Below are 21,965 nucleotides of genomic sequence, written 5' to 3'. Positions count from 1 at the left end.
GGAAACAACACATATAAAATGCAGCATGTAGAAATGTATTTGCACATCAGTCTCGAAGTGATAAATGTTTCATATTGCTGGTCAGAAGGAAAACAGTGCCGCCAGACTCTGACCCAAGGAAGGTGTGGTGTGGAGGAATGAGACAAAGCCCTTTCAGCGTCGTGATCATCTCCCGTGTCAAGGACTCTCTACAGATCTGTTGCTGGCTTTCTCCTGGATTAGCAAATGTTTGTTAGCTTTAATTTGCAGGCTTAATTTATGCTATATCCCTTTCTAAAAAGGCACCTCTTCTTGGACATTTCAATCTTTCTTTCCCTCTTGGACTTCATTCCTGCAATCTTTGCAGTCATCCATTAAAAAGCAGCACTAAGGTAGACGTCACGATTCTTGCTCCTTGCCTAGGACCCTTGGTCATTAATGTCTGATTCGTGATTCTAGTACAGAGTTCCTCATGTGCACGTAATGCTTGTAGAGAAGATTTCCACACGGCCCTTAGATCATGTCACCCTTCAGAAGATCATCGTGTCCTCTTGTTGCTCATTGTTGGGTGTTTTTAGAGACTTAGAGTCACGGAATGGTGATAAAGTTACAGTAAATCTACCAGTGATGGATAACTTTCATTTAACTCTACAAGATTTGGATATAGACTGTTTCCTTGCTTTTACACTTGTAAGTCCTTGGCAATATTATCAAAGCCTCCAGAAGAAGGAAGAATTGACAGCAGGAACTCAAGGCATACCGTACTTAAATATATTCCTGGAAAATATGAACATGAGATAATATTCAGTGTGATGTTGGCATTTGATAAATCAGATGCAATGAACCTAATTATGCAAAACAGTTATTTTGAATCTATCATTCATCTGAACGCTGTCTAAATCAGAACTTATTTAATTACTAGGAAAGGGAAAAGTAAGGAACTCGCTTGCTCTATTCCTTCCCTTTCCTCAAAACACTGAGTAATTTTTATTAACACTGAATTCGTAGAATTCCCAGCACTATCTCTGTCATTCAGAAATGCTCCATTTTGTTTACTTAAATTTAAAACAACCTGTATAAAATATTCCGGTGAAACGGATTTATCTGCCAGCAATTTCAGAACTTTCGAATGGGTTTTTCCTCAGAGATTCTAGATGAGAGTATTAAAATCCTTGGGGTCACCTGATCCTGAAGAAGGAGGGCAGTCACTGAGCATTGAAGAATTTGGCTCTAACGTGGCCCCCAGGGAAGCCTTGGACCAGCAGACAGAGCTAGAGCTGCCCCCAAAATACCACCCAAATCAAGGAATTCCAAAAGCCCGTTGCTTTAGGCTGGAATGGAAAGCTCGGAATAAGGGCCGTTCCGAGACAGCTGACAGTTAAATCCCAGCACGCCATGTGGGACTCAGCTTGGAAGATGAGCTGAAGGGTCGGTCTTTCCTAGCGTCAGCTGTTAGCCGTGTTCGGTTCTCGTGTGTTCTCCGCTCACCGTCATTAGGTAACCGTCTCTCCTTGCTGCCCCACATCCCTCCTGGTCCCTCGGTGTCCTCCCCCCAGCTGCCCCAGGGCAGACGAGTCTCCTGGCACTTCGGCTCCTGTGATTTTGACTGTACCTCGGGTGAAATACTGGCTCTCAGCCAACTCTTCTGTGTATCAGGTCGACCTCTTAGCCCTCACGGAACGCTCTGTGCCCATGGGTGCAGAGGCTCCCTGGTCCCCAGCATTGCTTCGAAGCCACACCTCGCCCCATACGATGCAACAAAATGACACAAGGATTTACAAATTAAATCAGGTAGCGACGGCCATTTGTACCTTTTGCAGAGGAGGCTGACCTAACTGCAGGTGCTTCGATTTGGAGGAGGGTGAGAGTAAAAGAAAATGTGACTTGAAAGTCTGTTTCTTTAAAATCTGCTTGTCTCAGGGATTTCGGCCGTGGTAGGTCCGGACATTTCAGTTCATGCCTTGTCCAGGAAGAAACTGCTGACGAGAAGGAATTCTGCTTCACTTTTCAGGAACAACATCAAGATGGCTTGCCATCGCGGCTTATGCATTTGCTCCTCATCTTAAATAGTCATTTCTGTGGCAAACTTTAAGGTTCAGGGACACTGGGATAATGAGAGGTTTTTAGGTCTGACTTGTCTGCGCAGTTCCTTTGGTGAGGAAGCCAGCCGCGTTGGTTCGGCTGAGAAAAAGGATGCCTCCCTGGCCCCATGCAGGGTGGGCTTATCTCAGAATCACGATCGTCCTTACAGGGAGATCAGGTTCGGGAGCTGAGCAAGGCAGCTGGGTGACGCCAATAAGCCGATTAGCTCGACATATTGCTGCCATTTCATGTCATTCATTTGATTTTCTGCAGATTTCAACATTTCTGTGCAAAAGAAACAAATTCAAATATGGCTTTGATAAAGCAAGTTCTGTTTGGATGTCAGTCGGGGCTCAGTGTCGCCTGTTAATTTCTTTCAGCTGGGTCCCGGGCCTCGTATAGCAGCCAGCACGGCCACCTGGGCCCCGAGCTGCGGGCTCTGCAGTCCCCCGAGCACCACATAGACCCCATCTATGAGGACCGCGTCTATCAGAAGCCCCCTATGAGGAGTCTCAGCCAGAGCCAGGGGGACCCTCTGCCACCAGCGCACACGGGCACTTACCGCACGAGCACAGGTGTGTATTCACCATACCCCTCGGTGGCCTGTCCGTAGTGGGGGGGGGGGCTGCTTGGGACCCCATGAAAGGGCTGTGTGTGTGTGTGCGTGTCCATCTGTGTCCTCTCTGCTCACAAGCGTTAGGGCCTGCTTCTGTCGTTAACGTCTGGGATGATAATGAGAGAAACCAAGTATGACTCATTTAGCTACCTGAGGAAATTTTAAATGGAAGAAGTTTAATGGGGTTGTAAGCTTATGTTGTCGAACAGGCAAATTGAAAGAAGGAGTGCTAATTTTTTGTCTGTCATCATTCACATATTTAATGAACATAAGTTCTCCAACAAAGCATCGTCATTATACAGGACATAAAAGGCACACGCCTTATGCGGCTAAATGTTCTTTAACGAGAGCCTACCTACTTGGCAAACTTGGGGAAACCGTGTTCACTAAACACGAAGCATGTCTTGTAGGGCAAACTGAGAATTTACTTCAGAGACACTATCAGATTGAATCAGATGAAATTATTATTTAAAGGTCGAATATCGACAGTTGCATATGATTCGATCAACCACAGAGCCCTCCTGGGTTAAAAACATATTTTGAATTGAACACAGCCACAGGCTGCATGAAGAAAGGCAAGTGTTTTCCAGAGTATGTAGCCATTTAAAAAATAACTGGTCAAATGTCATGATTAAATGTGCTAGAGAGCATTCATCTAACTACAAAATTGATATAATTAAGATGTTGAGAACTACATTTATTATAAAGCCTCCCAATGCTAAGTAAACTTAGAAAATATGATGCTGCTGGCTTGCACACAACAGAGCTCTGTCCCTCACTTCAGATGACCCGTGTTACCCTCCAACAGGGCCTCAGGCGTGGGAAAACTGAATCCCTGGTCCAGAACTTGGCACACGCCTCCCTGCATCTTCAGACCGTGGTAACTTCCAGTTACCAGGAAGTAGAGCATAGCAATTTTGTTAACTGCATTATGATACTAAATTACACGTTTTGAAATCCAGGCCAGCGAAGTTGCTTTTACGGCTGATTATTGATATGTACATATCAGTATTTTACTGCATCATAAGAAGAAAGGCACAAAATGCTTTCTTTTATTTTGACATCATAAATGCCATCCAATGTTAATAATATGTATCTTGGTTCAGATGCAAAGGAATACCCATTTATTCTTCTGTCAGAATTCTCTCATCATCAGCCTGCTAGAACCACTCCTGTCTGAGGCTGGGCTATTCTAACGTTGCGTTGGTCGCATACTAGGAACCAACAGAATTTTATTTCCACGCACCCCTTATGAGAGACAAAGATACCCTTGGTGACAACAGAAGGAATTATGTTGATTCTCTGTCCTGTATTCATAGGCTCTTAGAATTCTCTTTTCTTAATGCGCTTCTGGTGGGTTCATAAAAATTTATCTACACTAAGAAAAAAATACTTCACTCTTCTATGTCAGATTAAAGACAGGGGAAGATGTTCACACTTCAAAAACCAGTGAAAACAAAACAAAACACAACTGGTATTTTCTCTGAGCCAGGGGTCTGCAAACTCTAGCTCTGGGCCAAATCCAGATGGCCACCTATTTGAATACTGCTCATGAGCTAAAAATAATTATTACATTTTTAACCGGTTTATAGATAAAAGGTGGATGTTTTCTGATATGTAGATGTTACATGAAATGCACATTTCGGTGTCTGTAAATAAAGTTACTGGACTCCAGCCACACCCATTTGTCCCATATCCTTTCTAGCTGCTTCCAGGCTAGCAGCTCAGGGGTAGTTATGGCAGAGACCATATGGTTGGTAAAGCTGAGAACATTTGCTTTCTGGCCCTTTCTGGAAAAGTTTGCCGACCCCTGCTCTAAGCCGTCAGCAGAGCACCATGCTGAATGAAAGAACCAGGGTTTCATCCTTCCAGTGAGGTAACGCAGCAGTGTCCTCTAAGCGCATCGGAGAAGAAAACCTGTTTGCCTGGGTTTTCTCAGTAACAGGAATCTCTGCCGTGGCAGAGAGCTGCTGAGGTTGTGACATCCAGATGTCCAAGATCCCATCCCAACCTGCCCTTTTGAACTTGAGGCACTTTTGAGGGATCTGCAGATTTATGCAATAATACGGAAATTTCCAGAAGTGCATGGATGGTCTTGTGGGATGACAGGTGGGAAGAAACCACCTCTCTCCAGCTCCTAAGTGTAAAGCCACAAGTTCTCTCTCCCCTGCACCTGCTCAGGTTACTCTCTGCTTCAACACTTAATTTATTTTATTTCAAATCCTTACACTTTCTTAGCTAACCCTGCAACCCCAGCAACTGTCTCTATCAGAACCCACATGTTCAAGAAAATGCCTTTAATATGGGTATATATCCTTTCCTTATAAATTATATATGCGTTAGACAATATTATTAAATTATATTTAGTACTAAAGTCAGAATTAAAAATTAATATCAAGGAACATTCTAAGATTGCTTTCCCATACTCGGGAGGCCATTTTTCACATCTTGTATTGTACACACTCCACACTCAAGTCCTCTGATGTAGAACTTTTAAGAGGCCTCCAGGGCCAGAGCCAATACCCCAGTTTCTTGGGAGGAGAGGACAGGTTCTTATAGGGCCTGTTAGACTTGAATATTTAGGGCCACTGACTTCTGGCTCATTCGTGGGTGAGGTGGTTTGAGCAGCCAGTCTCATGTCTCACCCCTCGGGTAGCAGGACACTGGCTGGAGTTCCTTCAGTTTGACCCCTCAAGCACATCCAGATGATACTTCAAGGAGAGTAAGCCAAGGGGACTGAAGGTCAGTTGCTCTTGTTCAAGCAGTCTACACTCAGGAATGAAGACAAATGGACTTGCCTAAAAAATTAGGGAATTACAAGATGGTGCCCTAGTATCGAGCAGGTGAGACAGGAAGACAAAAGCATGTCTTTCGGGGGTTGTTCCAAATGCTTTGAATGTATTTACAGATCCTGAGAACCACCCCTTAAAGGAGGTACTGATAAGAGGCTCACTTTACAGAAGACTGAGGCACAGAGTTGTTGAGTCCTCTTCTCAAGGTCACACAGGTTGTGCAGAGCCAGTCTTCAAACCTTCACATGCAGGCAGTCCTGCCCTGAATCCTGGGCTCTTCTTAACAGTCTTTTTGGTTGACACTGTATTTGTGAAAGTCATCTTTTAAAAAGAAGATAAATACCCATCCATGTTCATCATGGTTTTTGTATCCTGTCAGTCAGGTAGTATCTGTTGAAGACTCACCATGTGCTAAATGCACTGGCAGAGCCAAAGAAGCTTCTGTCTACTCCTTGTCCTCAAGCACATTCAGGCTCCTCTCATGATAGGGCAGGAACATATGGAAAATTAACTGGCAATGGAAGGTAATATCTTAAGGGTTGGTACATTCCAGATAAAGCTGAAGACAAAGTATTAACAAAAACACTAAACAACACATAATATCTTTTCATTCCCAGATAACCCCTAACCCCTGATTGGGCCATCCATAATCCCCCCACCGCCCACCCTGGCCCAAGGCCACCTTCCTCTGTTTCTCGGCAGGAGGGAGAGGCTTGGCAGGTGCCTGTTCTTCATCCATAGCCGCCCTTGGTCATTCAGTGCTGCAGCTGTGCTCCCTGCTGGCTCTGGTTCCTGGGCACTGCTCTCAGCTCCGTGGCCACTCTCCTCTCCCTGCCCTGCTTCGCCCTGTGCTGACCCTGTCCCTGTGTCTCCCTTACCCCAAACACCACGAAGGCTGTCCTGAGTAATAGACTATTCTAGAGCTGAGAGATACACAGGGAGATGACCGCATGGAGACAATGAGAACACAGCTGTAGACATGAAGCTGAGACATGTCAAAGCTTCTAAACTTCCCCACCAAAGGGGGTTGGGGGATTCCTTAGTTAGCTTTTCCCCTCGGACTCAGCCTGCCACCATCCTCATCCATCCTCCTCTCTGCCTGCCTTCTCCATGTCTCCTGGGCTGTCATAGTAGGCCACTCAGCCCTATTACTTACTGGGAAGACTATTTAAAATCTCAGACACCAACTCAGATGAGGACCACGATCTACCTTTGTGTATGCAAGAAGGTCCTCTAGGCTTTCCCAAACCAAGAAGCTACCTGACCATACTGTGAGAGGTCTTACGCACATGTACTTATGTACATGTTAGGGAATCAGGGTGCTAAAATCCTACTTCTCACCTCTCTCCTGCTCCAGGCTGTGAAAGGTGGAACATACAGACAAGGTTTGCTACTCAGCACTGGAAATCAATAGTAATTTATTCCACTGAGCGGTCACTCTGTTGGCCTGGGCTGGGCCAGGGAACATGCTCCGAAGGGGGTCTTCTGCCCCCCACACTGACATTTCATGCTCCTGCACCCCAGCCTTTGTAAGACAAGAACCGCAGACCTTTTCCCCCACCCAGTTCCAACAGAAGAGAGCAGGCTCTGAGGATGGCCGCTGGCCTGCCTGGGCCCGGATATGCTCTTAGTAGGAGGGCAGAGGGCGAGCAGAGCAGCTGCTCGTGTGCCCGAGGACAAGATTGAGAGAAAAGCCAGCACCGTGGCCCCGGAGATCTGCCAGCTGCAGAGAAGGTAAAAGAGTGGTGTCTGCTCCAGGGGCTCCCCAGAGAGCATCCCTCGCCAGACATTTCCAGAGCCAGGAAATGAGGGAGGGGGGCCACATCAGTGTTCACTCCGTGTGCAGGGAGGCGAAACTGTGTAAACTATAGCAGAAAAGGCAGGCCAGTGAGTCTGATGGTGGCACGAATATCCCCACCTGCTTTTACAGGACATCCCCCCAACATCTGACGTAGCTTTACTTTCTTGCATGATGAAAATTTAAAGAGGCACACTTTTAACTTGGATGTCTGTTTAAATAAAACATACCTTTCATCTGGGATAAGGCTTGTCAAAACCAGAGCTTATGTAAGAAGAAGTACAGCCAGACAAGGAATATGCGATCTTCGTAGATTTGCTGTTGATAAAGTCTATTAAGCAGAAACTAAGTAACATGAATTTTTATTTCAAACTCAAACATACCAATAACTGTCAAGTTAGGAATCACGTGATTAACCCAAATGCTTGACTCTGACACTTCCTCCCCCAAGAAAAACCCGTCTTTCTAAATTAAGGGAAATGGCCAATGTTTGCTGTACTGATAGTCATATGAATTCACTTTGGGATAAATGTGTTTCTAAGTGAGTGGAGAAAACAAGCTTTCTGTGACGAATGTGTCAGCTTGTAAGAAAGAATGAATTATCAAAAGTATGCTGCAAGGAGAAAATCTGCCAAATATTTTTGAGGTTGACAAATACCACAACAGAAAAAGAAAAAAAATGTGATGAAAATATTTGCACATGTGGAGAAAGTATTCCTAAAAAACTGAATTCTCTGCAGTAGTCGCCAGTGCTTAATAAAGTTATAGAGGCATTTCATCGAACCTTCATATTCACAAAATTTTACTACTGTTATTCAATAACATATAGATAACATTTTCAATTAAAACCATTTGACTCCACAAAAACGTGGAATATTAGCATTTATTCTTAAATGCTGTTACTTCGAACTGTAAAAATGATTGCTTCCCATTAGAGCAAGTCAAATTAGATCTTCCATAACCTCTTGGTTTTTTGGTTTTTTTTTTTTTTTTAACTTTTTTTTTCAAGTCTAGAAAGTCAGGGGCACATTATTCCCCAATTGGAAATTTTTAATGAACCCAATGATAAATATCATCTTAAAACTGAGAAGAGCTTCCAGATGCTTCCTTGTACCAAGTCACCTGAAGCGGTGTTAATAGAAAGTCTAATTAAGCTTAGCCGAAGGAAGGCAGTGTGTTCACTAGTAGAAACAGTTCATTGTCAAAATCCAGAAACATCAACATCCACACCGATAATAATGATTCTGTTACTACTAAAAATCCTGCAATTCCTCTCCCCACAAAGGTAATAATAGATGAAGTCAAACAATTATGTTACTAATGAGCTGAGTAATATTTAGAAGTGTTGAATCACTGTATCGTACACCTGAAACTCATATAATGCTGTGTGTGAACTATACTGGAATTAAAATGGAAACAAAAAGATGACGTTAAATTTACCCTGGAATATTTCCCCACCAAGTTTAGCACAGATCAGCCTGTGCAGAGTGCAGAAAATTGGAAGATGTTTACAATTCAGTTCTAGATAATAATACTGCTGGGAATATAGTGGATTGAGTGCCAAGGGCTCCTCATCCCTAAAATAAGAGTCGAACTCTCTTTCGGAGAGTTCATGGCCACGGTCTTGAACCTGTTGTCACCTAAGCCATCCTTACCATCTGAGCTTGCAGAGGAAATATTGTTTAATTAGCTTACTGTGTGCTTATTTTTTCTTTATATAACAGGTATAAACGTAGTTTATGTTTTCATATTTCTGTATATACAAATATATAGAAAAGCAAAGATTAAATAATACAAAGACAAAAATGAGTGTTTTTTTTCTTTTTAGGTGAACCCTACTTTATATCCCCCCTCAACTTTGTTCATGTGCCAGATTCTTATATTTTATTCTGTTCTCTTTTTTTGATTGTCAGTAAAGAATGGATGTAATCATCCATCGTCATCAAAGTAGAATGCCTGATTTATTAAAAAGGATCCCTCTTCCCCTCTTTCAAGCAAATATAACACATAAAACATCTTTGTCCTCCCCTTTGTACAGTAGACCTTTATTTGTGTAGCTCTAAAGAAAACAGATAATTTCGTGAACAGCATAGATGTCAGCTGAAGTATCAAGTCAGCTGCTGAAGGGGCTGCGTTTAAAATCTCCCCAAAGAGACCAGCAGCATGGTTCGTTGAGCTCTAAGGGCTTATTGAGTGGAGAAGGGGCTGTTTGCAGAGCAGGTGAGGAGAGAGGGGGCTGTTTAAAGAGCTGATGAAGCGCCTTCCACCGCAATGTTTGCTGTAGGAAGGTTCCGTGGAATAGAGCCATCCTGTAACGCGGTGATGTGGTCAGCTGAGCTCTAAAGCTTGAATAAGAGAAAATGTGTAACCAGACAGAAATTCAGGAAACGTCGCGTTAAAGGGAAGTTTTTAATGTGACCAGTATCCGCTTATCCAAACTAATGGATAGCCGTGGTTTGCATGAGCCCCACTGAGGGCACAAAGGGAGAATTTAATGTATGATGTTTAAGTCATTTTTCTGTCCCACACATAAAAAGATAGAAGGCATTGCATTATTACGCTACTGATGGCTCGTCTGAGATCTGTTAGGTTCTCACACATTTTCTTCAAGACGATCCCATGACCTGCACTTAAATATAGGGTAGTTTTCTGCCCATTTGTATTGCTACTTTACATTATTTTCATTGCACTGACCAGTCTCAATTTGGCAGGACCAATTTGAATTCTAATTTGATATTTTGAAATTCTCATCAGGTATCCCACTTAGAGTGACTTAAAAGTTTAAACTGTGGATTCAGGAATGATACTTCTGAAGGGCCATTTATCAAGTGCCGCAAATACGATTGTGATTTTCTAGTAAGATCTTTTTGGAAGTTGTTCACCCATCTTAGATTGCATAGTCCACTCTCTTTTTTGTTAATGTAGTGATAACAATGATTAAACCAAGATTCAAAACACTTTAAAATTAGGATAACTATAGGTATCCCTATTCTTTGATTTTTCTAGAAATGAACAAAGTTAGATTTTTCTGTGTAAATAATTTTTCTCAATATTTTTCCGCATATCCCAGTAAATTCATCTTAATGAGAAATGGTGTAAATTAACACCAGTTTTTAACATTTTTTTCAGTATAATATTCATGTTGATTCCTATTATAAATCCACCTATCCTCTGTGCCTTTAGTAGACATTTCCCTTAATTTTAAGCCTCTCATAAATTTTCTTACCATGTAAGTACTTCATTAACATGCATTTTGAAGTTTTAAACCTTGGCCCAATTTTTGCTGGTTAAAAGTATAAACTCTGGAAGCAGGGTGCAAGGGCTTGAATCCCTTCTCTAATTCCATACCAGGCAAACTCAGGCAAGTTACATAATCTTTCTGTGCCTCAGTTTCCCATCTGTGAAGTGTGAATGACACGTTCATTCTCATATAGGGTCACTGGAGGAAAAAAAGCCCTCGCAGGAGCTCTAAACTCCGATACCCGGTGGCAAGGGTATTCACCCCAGTGCAGTGTGGACAGTCTCTTTTTCTAATGTTAGTTGATTTCAGTATTGTTAATGGTAAAAATAGCAATAGCTCCTTTGGTCAGCAGTTTCTACATATGAGATGTTTAATGCCTCTCATGTCTTTAAAGCAAATAATGATCCCATGAGGCCATTTTGTTCTTTTTGTGCCACAGTCAGGAAGCTGGAGCTTACAAAGCTCAGTAACTCACTCGTCTGATCCCAAGAACTGCCCACAAGGCCTGGATGTGAACCCCATACTCTAACTGCAGAAGCCAAGCTCTGAATACATTTCATGACACTGACCCCAAACCGGCCAAAGGGAAGCACACAGATGAGCCTCCACTGTTCATAAACTCACCTCCACCTTTTCTTTCTCCTCCTGTACTGAGATGGTGCCTTCCTGTTTCTGCTTGATAAACTGCATCTCACACCCGCTCTCCCATTTGAATCCAGTGTCCTTAGAGTCTTCGCTGCTGGGAGTGTCTTTGTTAAACAACTCTCATAATATCCTCTTTCAATCTAAGGTCCCTTGAGAGATTTTTGGCATGGCTAGTCAGGTCGTTCACCTTACCTACAGACTATTTTTTTAACAAGTTTTTGTTGTTGTTGTTGTTTTGTTTTGTTTTAGATTTCAGTATTGTTTCCTGATCTGTGCTATGTTGTCCTCTTTTCTTGTTCATCATTTTACTTGTTGTATTTATGATCGTATAGAAAAGGATTTGTTTTCTGATATGAAGAACCATTTTCAGCAAGCTTAAATGTAGATATTACTTTCCTGAAGGAAAAAAAATGCATTTATCTGGAAAATGTCAGGTGTATTTAGTTTTCCCCTTTTGCCCTGGATTTGCTGCCTAGCTTGTCACAACTCTTCTAGAAAATGAAATTTTGTTTGCCTCTGTGCATTTGTTCTTCCAAAAGCAAGGTTATGCCTGGCCTGAATTTTCAACTCTTGTCACCATAATATAAAGTACATTGTGCGTAAATTTTTAAGACATGAATTTTAATTACACATATTTGTAATATTTTGGAGAAACTATAGCTCCTTCAGAAATTGCAAAAAGATGTAAGACACATTTTCTTTTTCCAAACTTAATGTTCTTAGTCTCATCTGATCATTTTGAAACTTAATCCATGAGGACAACCGTCATCATTTCAAAGACTGTGCCTCAGTATTTACATGCATTTTTTGCTTAGAAAGTTTTTCTTGAAGTTTTTTCTGCTCTTCACCTTGCGACAGTGGCTCTTCTCCTAACTAGGATTATTGTAAGGTTAAGTATTACACTTCACTGGAAGTGAGAAGCCTTGAACTCAACTAAAACTCAGTTCTTGGCCTGACACTGTTTTCCTCCAGTTCACTTCACAACTCTTTTGTCATTTGACACACTTTCCTTAATGTCTTTTAAAAATTGTTTGCTCAGTGTGACATCATTTTTTGTGTGTTTGATTTGGCATATGTCCCCTAATTTGAGAGAGGACAAAATAAGTTCTGTCATCCACTAATAATAAGCGTTCAGGAAGTCAGAGTTGAGAGGTATGATTTCTAATCGAAACGTTATTCCACACAGAGCCCCCACGGTGTAAATGGTTGCATCCAGACCCTGTCTATTTTGGATCTATTCTGATCTGCAGCGCCGGAAAGTAATCGTACTTTCTAGGATTGGTCAGGGCTCAGAATTGTTGCAGCAATTAATAACTGGTCACATTCTGTTAACATGAAAAATGTTCTTTCCATTGTATATGTTCATTAAACCTTAGATGTCAAATATTTTTGAGAACCAGATAAAAAGAATGCCATTAAACAAACTGAAAAGAATCCACGCAGCAAACAGAATTGAAATTCAGTTTGGAGCTAGTCAAACTGACTTTAGTAACTGGTGCACAAAATCTTCTCAAAACTATGCAGACATTTTGAAATGATGCAGATACTTCTGGAAAAGCCAAGCTGGCTCATTAGTTTGTCTGTGCTGCACTTGGGCTGGTCTTCACCTTCTCCCACACGCCTGTCCTTCCGCACAGCTTTAGTTGAAGAAGAGGCCTATGAAAATCTTGGGGGAGTTGCTTTCCAGGAGCAAGAGCAGTCCAGTGTTTAATGCCCCAGGACTAACTGTGGAAATAGGAGACTTGCCTCTCTCTCCCTCCACCCCCACACTTGCATTTTCTTTTTCCTTTTATTCGGGAAAATTAACTACGTTAACTAACTTTGTTTTACACTCTTAATAAAATTAGTGTAACATCACCTGAACGAACACTTCTGGATTTTCTCTACTTGAACAGTAAAGAACCAACTATCCATGATTCCTCATAAAAGATTCCCTATGGATCCTCTGTGTTTGGGTTTTACACGGAGTTTACATGTGAGATTAACAAAACTTCTCATTGGTAAATAGTCAACATGCAACAAGCATTTCCCCCTATGGCTGAACGGCTTATTTCTGGAATAGCATGCTAATTATCATGATACTGGATAACATTGAATGTATTGGTTCAGATATGACAGATTATTTTTTTATTCTTCTGAACCCCCCTTTTTTTTTCTTATGTGTGTAATTTTCCCCCTGCCTAGACCTGGTTAACCGTTTCTGTGAGCAGGTCCTCAATTTTTTACTTTGTCCCTACTTTCCTGTCGTAGCCCCATCTTCCCCCGGTGTCGACTCCATCCCCTTGCAGCGCACAGGCAGCCAGCATGGTCCGCAGAACGCCGCCGCGGCCACCTTCCAGAGGGCCAGCTACGCCGCGGGCCCTGCCTCCAACTACGCCGATCCCTACCGACAGCTGCAGTATTGTCCGTCCGTCGAGTCTCCCTACAGCAAATCCGGCCCTGCCCTCCCACCCGAAGGCACCTTGGCCAGATCCCCGTCCATCGATAGCATTCAGAAAGATCCCAGGTGGGTACCAGACTTTTTCTTTTCCCGACCATGATGCCTGAAGAGCTTTTCCAACCAGGCACTGTTATGGCGTATTTTTCATGGATGTCACGTTGTTGTATTGGTGTCACTTGCTGAGTATTAAAGGGTTGATTTCAGGTTGGGTTTTATAGTCTTTGGTGTGGAGTATGGGCATTGATCAGGGACCTCCTGTGTCTTCTGTGGTTCAGCAGCAAATAATAATCCTTTGATCAGAACATCAGCAGGTGCCTGAGAGAGATATCACTATTTCCTAAGATCGGTGCAGCTCTCTTTTGTACAGTGGAAACTGAGAATTTGGGGATTACGTCACTTGACCTCAGATGTCTCGGTCTAGGTGCTCTCTTGTCTCAGTAGGACCATGCTTTGTCGCCATGCATGCATCTTTCTCCGTATCAGAGTGCAAAGTGGTACCTCTTCCAGGTTATGCCAAAAATTGAAAATTTAGAAAATCCAACTACCTTTATTTTTCTGTGTCTGAAAGTAAACATTAGGTTGAAGTAGTTCGGGTGTTGATAAAAAACTTGGGCATAATGTGTCAATGAAATTCTTCTTACCAAGCTGTGTTTCTCTTTGCTTTCTTTTTTCCAGCAGTGGCGAGAAATTTAGTGGCGCTCTGCTTCTGAAGTTAGAATTGGTTAAATGATGTTTTATTCATAGCCGTTTGATTTATGCTGATAGCGTCCCATAAATCTATATCTGCATCTGTGAATATTATAGATAGGTCAGATTTTTGGTATTTCTTTATAACGGGGCATGTCACTTGGCTCTGGGAGTATACTTAAAATTCGTCTCAAGGAATTTTCTCTGATAGAGCACACAGGTGCATAGGTACTGTATTGAAGGGTTTCATAGATTCTTTTGTGAAAAGAAATCACTCCTACAAACATAAAAGGCCGAAAGGGACCATTTTATGGTATTTTCTGAGGTAGGTACTTTAGCACTATTCAAACTGGCTTGGAGGGTCCATGTTAAATATTATATTTAGTGGAACCTCCATTATTATAAGAATAACTTGTAACAAATACTCACTGTTAACTACTAGAAATAAGAAGTATACCTATGTTTACATTGTGCAATGTCCGCCTATCCAGGTTTTCAGTTTCAAAGTTCCTGAAATCTGCCCCAAATCCTTAAGTACTTCCGGCTTACGTAGATAGAATGTTCTTCAGGTAACAGCTCAGAACTCTCTATTTTTAAGTAATTTTTCTCGACGTGCTACTGAAATCGTACAGAAATAGAAGAATAGTAAACTCAGGAAACGTTAAATAGAAAAATACATACTAGAATTGGCATTGCTGTATTTAACTTTGTATATTTAAATTAGGATAAACATTTTATCTCCGCTGGGAAGATCTTACATTTTCATAATAGGGGAATTTGGCTTAGGAAGAAACCAGGTTTATTTCTCTAGACACAGCTTAGCCCCTTTATTTTTTACTGTATATTAAGTGCATTTTATTTTATTATATCGCGTATCCTTTCCATTTCATATTACTGTCATTTTTATAAGCTTTTTTCTTCTTCGAGTGTGTTTTCATAGCTCTCTTACCTTTTTAAGTTAATTACATCACTTATATTTACTGTGTGCCCACTATCAAAAAAAAAAAAAAAACAGGGTAATAGTAGTAAGAAATGTTATCGTAAATAAGAGAATATTGGCTACTGATTTTTTGTATGTGTAAAATACATATGCAAGTCATTGCGTTATATGAATTACAATTTCACTGTTACTTTCAGGAGTGCTAGTCCTTAGCCTTAAATATGTGTTAAATCTGAAAAAAATCATACCACCATCCTAAGCCCAGAAATCCAACAAAATGGAACCATATCTAGAACCAGAACTGTATTGTTGTGACTTAATTAATACAAAAGGAACTAATCCTCTAGCATCATGAAAAATGGATGGAGTTGAAAATACAATAATGCCCTAAGAGTTCTCTTAAAATGAAGAAATATGCCAAAGTGTTCAGATTTAATTGACAAACATTTCAAATATATAATTCAAATCCAAAATCTAATGCTTCTTTTATGGCAAGATTTTTGAGTCTTCCTTTGAATAATGAATTTTTATTGTTATCAGGTGACTATTACCAGAACTAATAGGTTTAACCTCTGGGGTTCAAAATGTTTATTTTGGCGTTGTGGCTTATGAGTAACACCTTTTCAGTCTTTACACTTCTTTCAGGCTTCAATTTTTAAAGAGAATTTGTTGAAGTTTTGTTTATCATTAAATACCAGACCATCTAAGCCTCTGCTGTTCCCAACATATGTTTATACCACATTATAATTCTCAAAGCACTTTGACTTACATCTTTGATGTAATTCTCCTTGGAGGAAGGGAACTGATAGGTTTAGTGCCTTAAATAAATGGAGAATTGGAGTGATAAATGACACGGAAGATCGCATTGCTGGCGGGTGGGTGCGTGGGCTCGAATCCATACTCAGGACATGGCAGCCTGTATTCGCATGAACATTTTTATTTTTTTATAAAAACGAAAAGGAAAATGAAGGAATAGACTCCCATCTTTTATGATTTTTTTTCAGAAGGTGAGTGAATGGTAGTACAGGCGTTTGTGTGTGGGACTTTGGAATGATAAAGGAAATGATACCAGTTCCTCGCTCTGCTGATTGCATATTGGAGGTGTGGTCTTTGTCTTGCTTTTCATGTCTTTGGCTTTCTTGTCTAATACCTGCCTTAGGCATCTTACTGCAGGTCAATATGTTTTCTCTATGGAAGAGTTTTAGTATTACTCAATGAGATGCTTTCTAGAGGGTAGTGTATTTTAACATAAGAATTTGAGATCAACAAGATAGCCCCAATTCAGTCATTAGACTTGAAACCAGAGACTTCATTAGCTCTTAAATCTCTAAGCCACAAGATGCAAAAAATTGGTTCCAACGGCTTGGATTTTTCTAGCTTGTTTGGCTCAGTCATATACAGGGGTAAAACTTCGGTCTTTTTGCTTTTAGGCTGCCCCCATGGTGTGCTCCAAGAAAGAATGCATAGAAACCATTTTACACAGAGAGATGATAAAATCTAATTTTCATTTTAAAGTCAGCAACCACTGAGGAAGTTTACGTACATATACCTATACATATTATATATAAATTTTGCACATTTGCCGAGGAGTTTTTATTTTTTAATTGCATGTTATTTTCCATAGAATGTGAACCTCTTGAAGATTGTTGACACGGCTAATATATTTTCAGTGCTACACCAAATACTGAATTTTATATACTATTGTTTTTAGACATCTAGGTCAAATATAAATCTTAACATCAAATTATATGAAAGAGGTTTCAGTGATGTTGGGAGTGAGAAGTCATAGCATCCTTATTTTGAATCTGATTGATGAAATAACTAGAAGAAACATAAAGCAAGACCTAGGTACCTGGGTGTATGGAAAGTACTATAAGGGGCACCTGGGTGGCTCAGTCAGTTGAGCATCGGACTCTTGATTTCTGCTCAGGTCATGATCTCTGGGTTCTGGGTTCGAGCCCTGTGTTGGGTTCCACACTCAGTGCAGAATCTATTTGGGATTTTCTCTCTCCCCTTCTCCCTCTGCCCCTCCTCCTCCTTGCACCCACGCTCTCTCTGAGTAAGTAAATAAATAAATAAAATCTCTAAAAAAATAAAAATAAAAAAATGAAGGTACTATACATGTTCTTGACTATGAAAGGAAAGTTATGGCTTAGACTTTTACCGACAGAACGTCATGTGGGTTGTAGATTGTAGCAAGAATAGCATCTTTTAATCATGTGTTTAATCCCTTTTCGAGCTATTGTAATTCCTGATGTGTACTCTCTTCAGCAATTTTGCAAACATGCTAAACGAGTCCACCCTATTGCAAACATGGTTTAAAGTTAAATTCTGTCTTCTTTTTGTTATTCAACATAACAGAAATAAATACAGTGGCGTGTCTTTAATGCTGAATTGGGGCCGATTTGCAACTGCGTGTCCGTTGGTCCCATCAGATTTGTAGTCCACACAGTTGTTTCGTTTCAAGTCACAATATTGGAAAAATAATATAAAAATACACATTGCCTAAGGAATTATGTAGTGCATTTCTACTATATTTTATCTGCTATTCCCAGATATTACTAAAGTCATTTTACTATTGGATGTTATATTAGTTAATATTACTAAGTAATGGTGCTTACAAATACCTCATCAGTGAGTAAACCCAGGGTAAGAATGTTTTCCAGTTACTGTCTCTTCACTGCCCACTGCAAAACCAACGTATAGCATACTGTGAACGAATACTCAGGAAACAAGATAGACCACAACAATGCTTTATAAAAGGTGAAGATTTGAAAAAATATCTTCAAAATCTTTATTAAAGTTCAAAGCATTATTAGGTCACTTAAGTAACATAGCTGAAGGGTTTACAGTAAAACAGTTACATGGTATTTTCCATTGCCCAGTTCTCTTGAATGGTGGCATCTCTGGGGAGCTTGGTTTTCACTTCGAATGCTCAATAATCATTTATTTAACTGGGGGAAGATACAGCATTCCCAATTTAAAGACCATCAGAGTGTAAAGAGCACTTGGAAGCCATTTATCCAGTTAGGCTAAAAGCAAGCCTAACAATTGGCTTGAATGCCTCTAGCCACAGGCCACTCACCATCTCTTGAAAGCATCTTATGAATTCTTTGAGTAATTCAAGCCCTGTAAATTAATTTATATTGATATAGAATCTGCATCTCTTCTAAGCTCATGCTCTGATCTTGTTTTTGACCTTTGAAATCACATGAGAATATGCTGCCCCTTTTCCCAAGGACACCCCTGAGGCCAGTTCCGTCCCCTCCGCAGTGTGCAGGCCCCCTGTCCCTGTGCTAGCTGCATCCTTTCCCTGCGCAGTCGTTTCTGGGGCCCTCCTCTGGGAGTCGTGCCATGGCCTTGCTAGCTGTCGCCTGCATCACCAGAAGTGCAGGAAGGGAGCAAGTGTTCTCTTGGGACAGCCGATGTTCCTAGTACGTTTTCTTGAAAGTGAGATGAGAATGATGCTGGTGACAGTGATAACAATGATGTTAAAAATAATATATTTTATACTCAGCGTTAAACGTTTTTTGGTATTTATTTTATCTAAGCTTTTATTTAAATTCCAGTTAGTTAACATGCAGTGTACTGTTAGTGTCAGGGGTACAATATAGTGATTCAACACTTCCACACAACTCCCAGCGCTCATCACGACAAGTGCCCTCCTTCCTCCCCATCACCTACTTGCTCATCCCCCCACCCACGTCCCTTCTGGTGACCATCTGTTTGCTCTGTATGGTTAAGAATCTGTTTCTTGGTTTGCCTCTCTCTCTTTCTTTTTTCCCTTTGCTCATTTCTTTTATTTCTTGAGTTCCACACAAGTGAAACATATGGTATTTGTCTTTCTCTGACTGACTTATTTTGCTTGGCATAACACCCTCTAGCTCCATCCATGTCCTTGCAAATGGAAAGATTTTACTTTTTCTGGCTGAGTAGTATTCCTCTGTGTGTGTGTGTGTGTGTGTGTGTGTGTGTGTGTGTACACACATGTATATACACCACATCTTTTTTTATCCATTCATCAGTCGATGGACACTTGGGCTGCTTCCATAATTTTGCTATTATAGATAATGCTGCTATAAACATCAGGGCACATGTATCCTTTTGAGTCAGTATTTTTGTATTCTTTGAATAAATACTTAGTAGTACAATTACTGGATCATAGGGTAGTTCTATTTTTAACTTTTTGAGGAAACTCCATACTGTTTTCCAGAGTGGCTGCACCAGTTTGCATTCCCACTAACAGTGCAATAGGGTTCTCCTTTCTCCACATCCTCGCCAACACCTGTTGTTTCTTGTGTTGTTGGTTTTAGCCATTCTGACCAGTGGGAGGTGATATCTCTTTGTAGATTGGATTTGCATTTCCCTGATGATCAGTGATGTTTAGCATCTTTTCATGTGTCTGTTGACCATCTGGATGTCTTTTTTGAAGAAATGTCTGTTCATGTCTTCTGCCCATTTTATAATTTATAATTAGATTAGTCATTTTTGGGGTGTTGAGTTTTATAAGTTCCTTATACACTTTGTATACTGCAAGTATCTTCAGATATGTCACTGCAAATACCAGACATGTCATTTGCAAATATCTTCTTCCATTCCATAGGCTGCCTTTTAGTTTTGTTGATTGTTTCCTTCACTGTGCAGAAGCTTTTTATTTGGATGAAGTCCCAATAGATTGCTTTTGCTTTTGTTTCTCTTGCCTCAGGAACATAGCTAGAAAGAAGTTACTATGGCCGATGTCAAAGAAGGGCCTGTGTGTTCTCTTCTAGGATTTTTATGGTTTTAGGTCTCACATTTAGGTCTTTAATCCATTTGAATTTGTGTGGTGTAAGAAAGTGGTCCAGTTTCATTCTTCTGCATGTTGCTGTCCAGTTCTCCCAACACCATTTGTTGAAGATACTTTTTCCCATTGCATATTCTTTCCTGTTTTATTGAAGATTAATTGACCATAAAACAGAATTAAACTTTTTAATACTCATTGTTTAATTTAATTCTCCCTAAATCCCTGTGACATGAATCTTTATAGTGCCCATTTTACATATGGGGAAAGTAAGGCTCAGAGAGCTAGAAATTGAATCCCTATCTGTCCAAATTCGAATACTATGTTTATAACCACGATGAATATTGATACCAGTTTTAACTTTACAATGAAATAAAATGCAGTCTTTTCACACGTGAGTTCTGCAAATCTACGAATTAATTATCCTTACCTTGAATTTTTAATTTTCTTTTTAACTTAAGTGAGGGCCTTTACTTTCACTTCTTGTTCAGTGATTCCATTATTCAATACTTCAGAAATCTCTGGGTTCCAGTATAATTACTATAACACACTCCTCCATGTCACTTGGAAATATGGAAGACATATATGGATGTCCTCAGCAAAGTTTTACCAAGACATGGCTGGAGCTGGCCCAAGGGCAGAACCTTGTAGCTCTCATTCCTTGGACCCGGGTCCATCTGAAGGCACCTGTGTTCTAGGTGACTTTCCACTGGAATATTCTAGGATGAGCTCTGTAGGTGTGGGGACAGCATGAAAACAGCTTCATTTTTTAAGGAGCTTTCAAAGTTACATGAGAGAGAGAGAGGTATATCCAGAAATGACTGCAGTGCCCTGGGTAAATAAGACAGACACAATTAAAGAAGCGTGAAGGAGAAACTGAGTGTTTGGCTCAAACCTTGAGCAAGAGGTGATATTACATAAATGTAGCAGGAAGTTTTGAGATAGAGAAAACAACTGGAAAGAAAAGAGGGCTAGTGATGGAGGGGCAGGGCCTGGGTGGGTTGGGGTATGAAGTCTCCACAGCAAAGCTATCTCTGAGTATTCCCATCTACCCACCCAATCAGAGTGGGATATTAGCTTGCACCCCATATGTGGATTTGTAAAGTATAAATACAGTGTACGAATTTCCTGTGGCTGCCTTAACAAAGTGTCACAAACTGAGTGGCTTACACCAACAAAATTCATTTGCGCATGACACTGGAGGCCAGAAGTCCAAAACCAAGGTGTTGACGTAGGTCCCCAGGCTCCAGGGGACAGTCCAGCAACTTGTGGCCCCTGCTGTCCCATGGATTGTGGCAGTATCCCTCCAGTCTCTGCCCCAGTCCTCACACACGGTCTTCCCTCTCTCCCAGCCTCCTCTGCATTTCCTGTAAGGACACCAGTCATTGTATTTAGGGCCCACGCCGGTCCAGTGTGGCCTCATCCTAATTACATCCTCCAAAACCCTATTCTCAGATAAAGTCACATTCTGAGCTTCTGAATAGACAGGGATTCTGGAGGACACTTTTCAACCAACTACACATGCTTTAGTATACATTTATACGATTTACACTAAAATAGTTGTACACTAAAGATAGAACTTAAGACAGGCTATGTTAAAGATAAAAGCTTTTAGGTTGGTTTATGGTTTTAATCATAAAGACATTTTCTTCAGGAAGAGCGATATGGCTGAATATGTAAGGTCTGAGCGTATGATCTCTGTTGTTATGGGTGCTGATGGCTGGTGTTCACCACTCCAGGGACAGATAGATGGGTGAGCTGAGCCATTTTCTCGGCTTTGGGGCATGCTTGAATTATTAGTGCACCTTGTTCATGTTGTGAGAGTTAGTTTCAAGCCAGATAATAAAATCCAAAACTTCACATGGGCCAGCACACCCAACAGCAGCAAGGGGCCCTGAAGAAGGTGCTGGAATAAGCAAGGGTGTCACCGTCAGCCCTGCCACGGTATAGCTTCCAATGAAGGAC

General features: G+C 40.9%; 1 protein-coding gene across 1 annotated transcript in view; it reads left to right on the top strand.

Annotated features, from left to right (window-relative positions):
- CTNND2 (catenin delta 2) overlaps positions 1–21,965 on the top strand; it is an 885,151-nt gene that overhangs the window by 523,929 nt on the left and 339,257 nt on the right. Inside the window, exons 8-9 of the mRNA XM_044386968.3 lie at positions 2,442–2,636; positions 13,404–13,659. Coding sequence (XP_044242903.3) covers positions 2,442–2,636; positions 13,404–13,659 — 451 coding nt within the window. The remainder of the gene's footprint in view (positions 1–2,441; positions 2,637–13,403; positions 13,660–21,965) is intronic.

The sequence above is a fragment of the Ursus arctos genome, unplaced genomic scaffold, assembly GCF_023065955.2.
Source record: "Ursus arctos isolate Adak ecotype North America unplaced genomic scaffold, UrsArc2.0 scaffold_15, whole genome shotgun sequence".
NCBI lineage: Eukaryota > Metazoa > Chordata > Mammalia > Carnivora > Ursidae > Ursus > Ursus arctos.
Note: the sequence above shows the minus strand (reverse complement) of the source record. Positions and strands in the feature narration are given on the sequence as shown.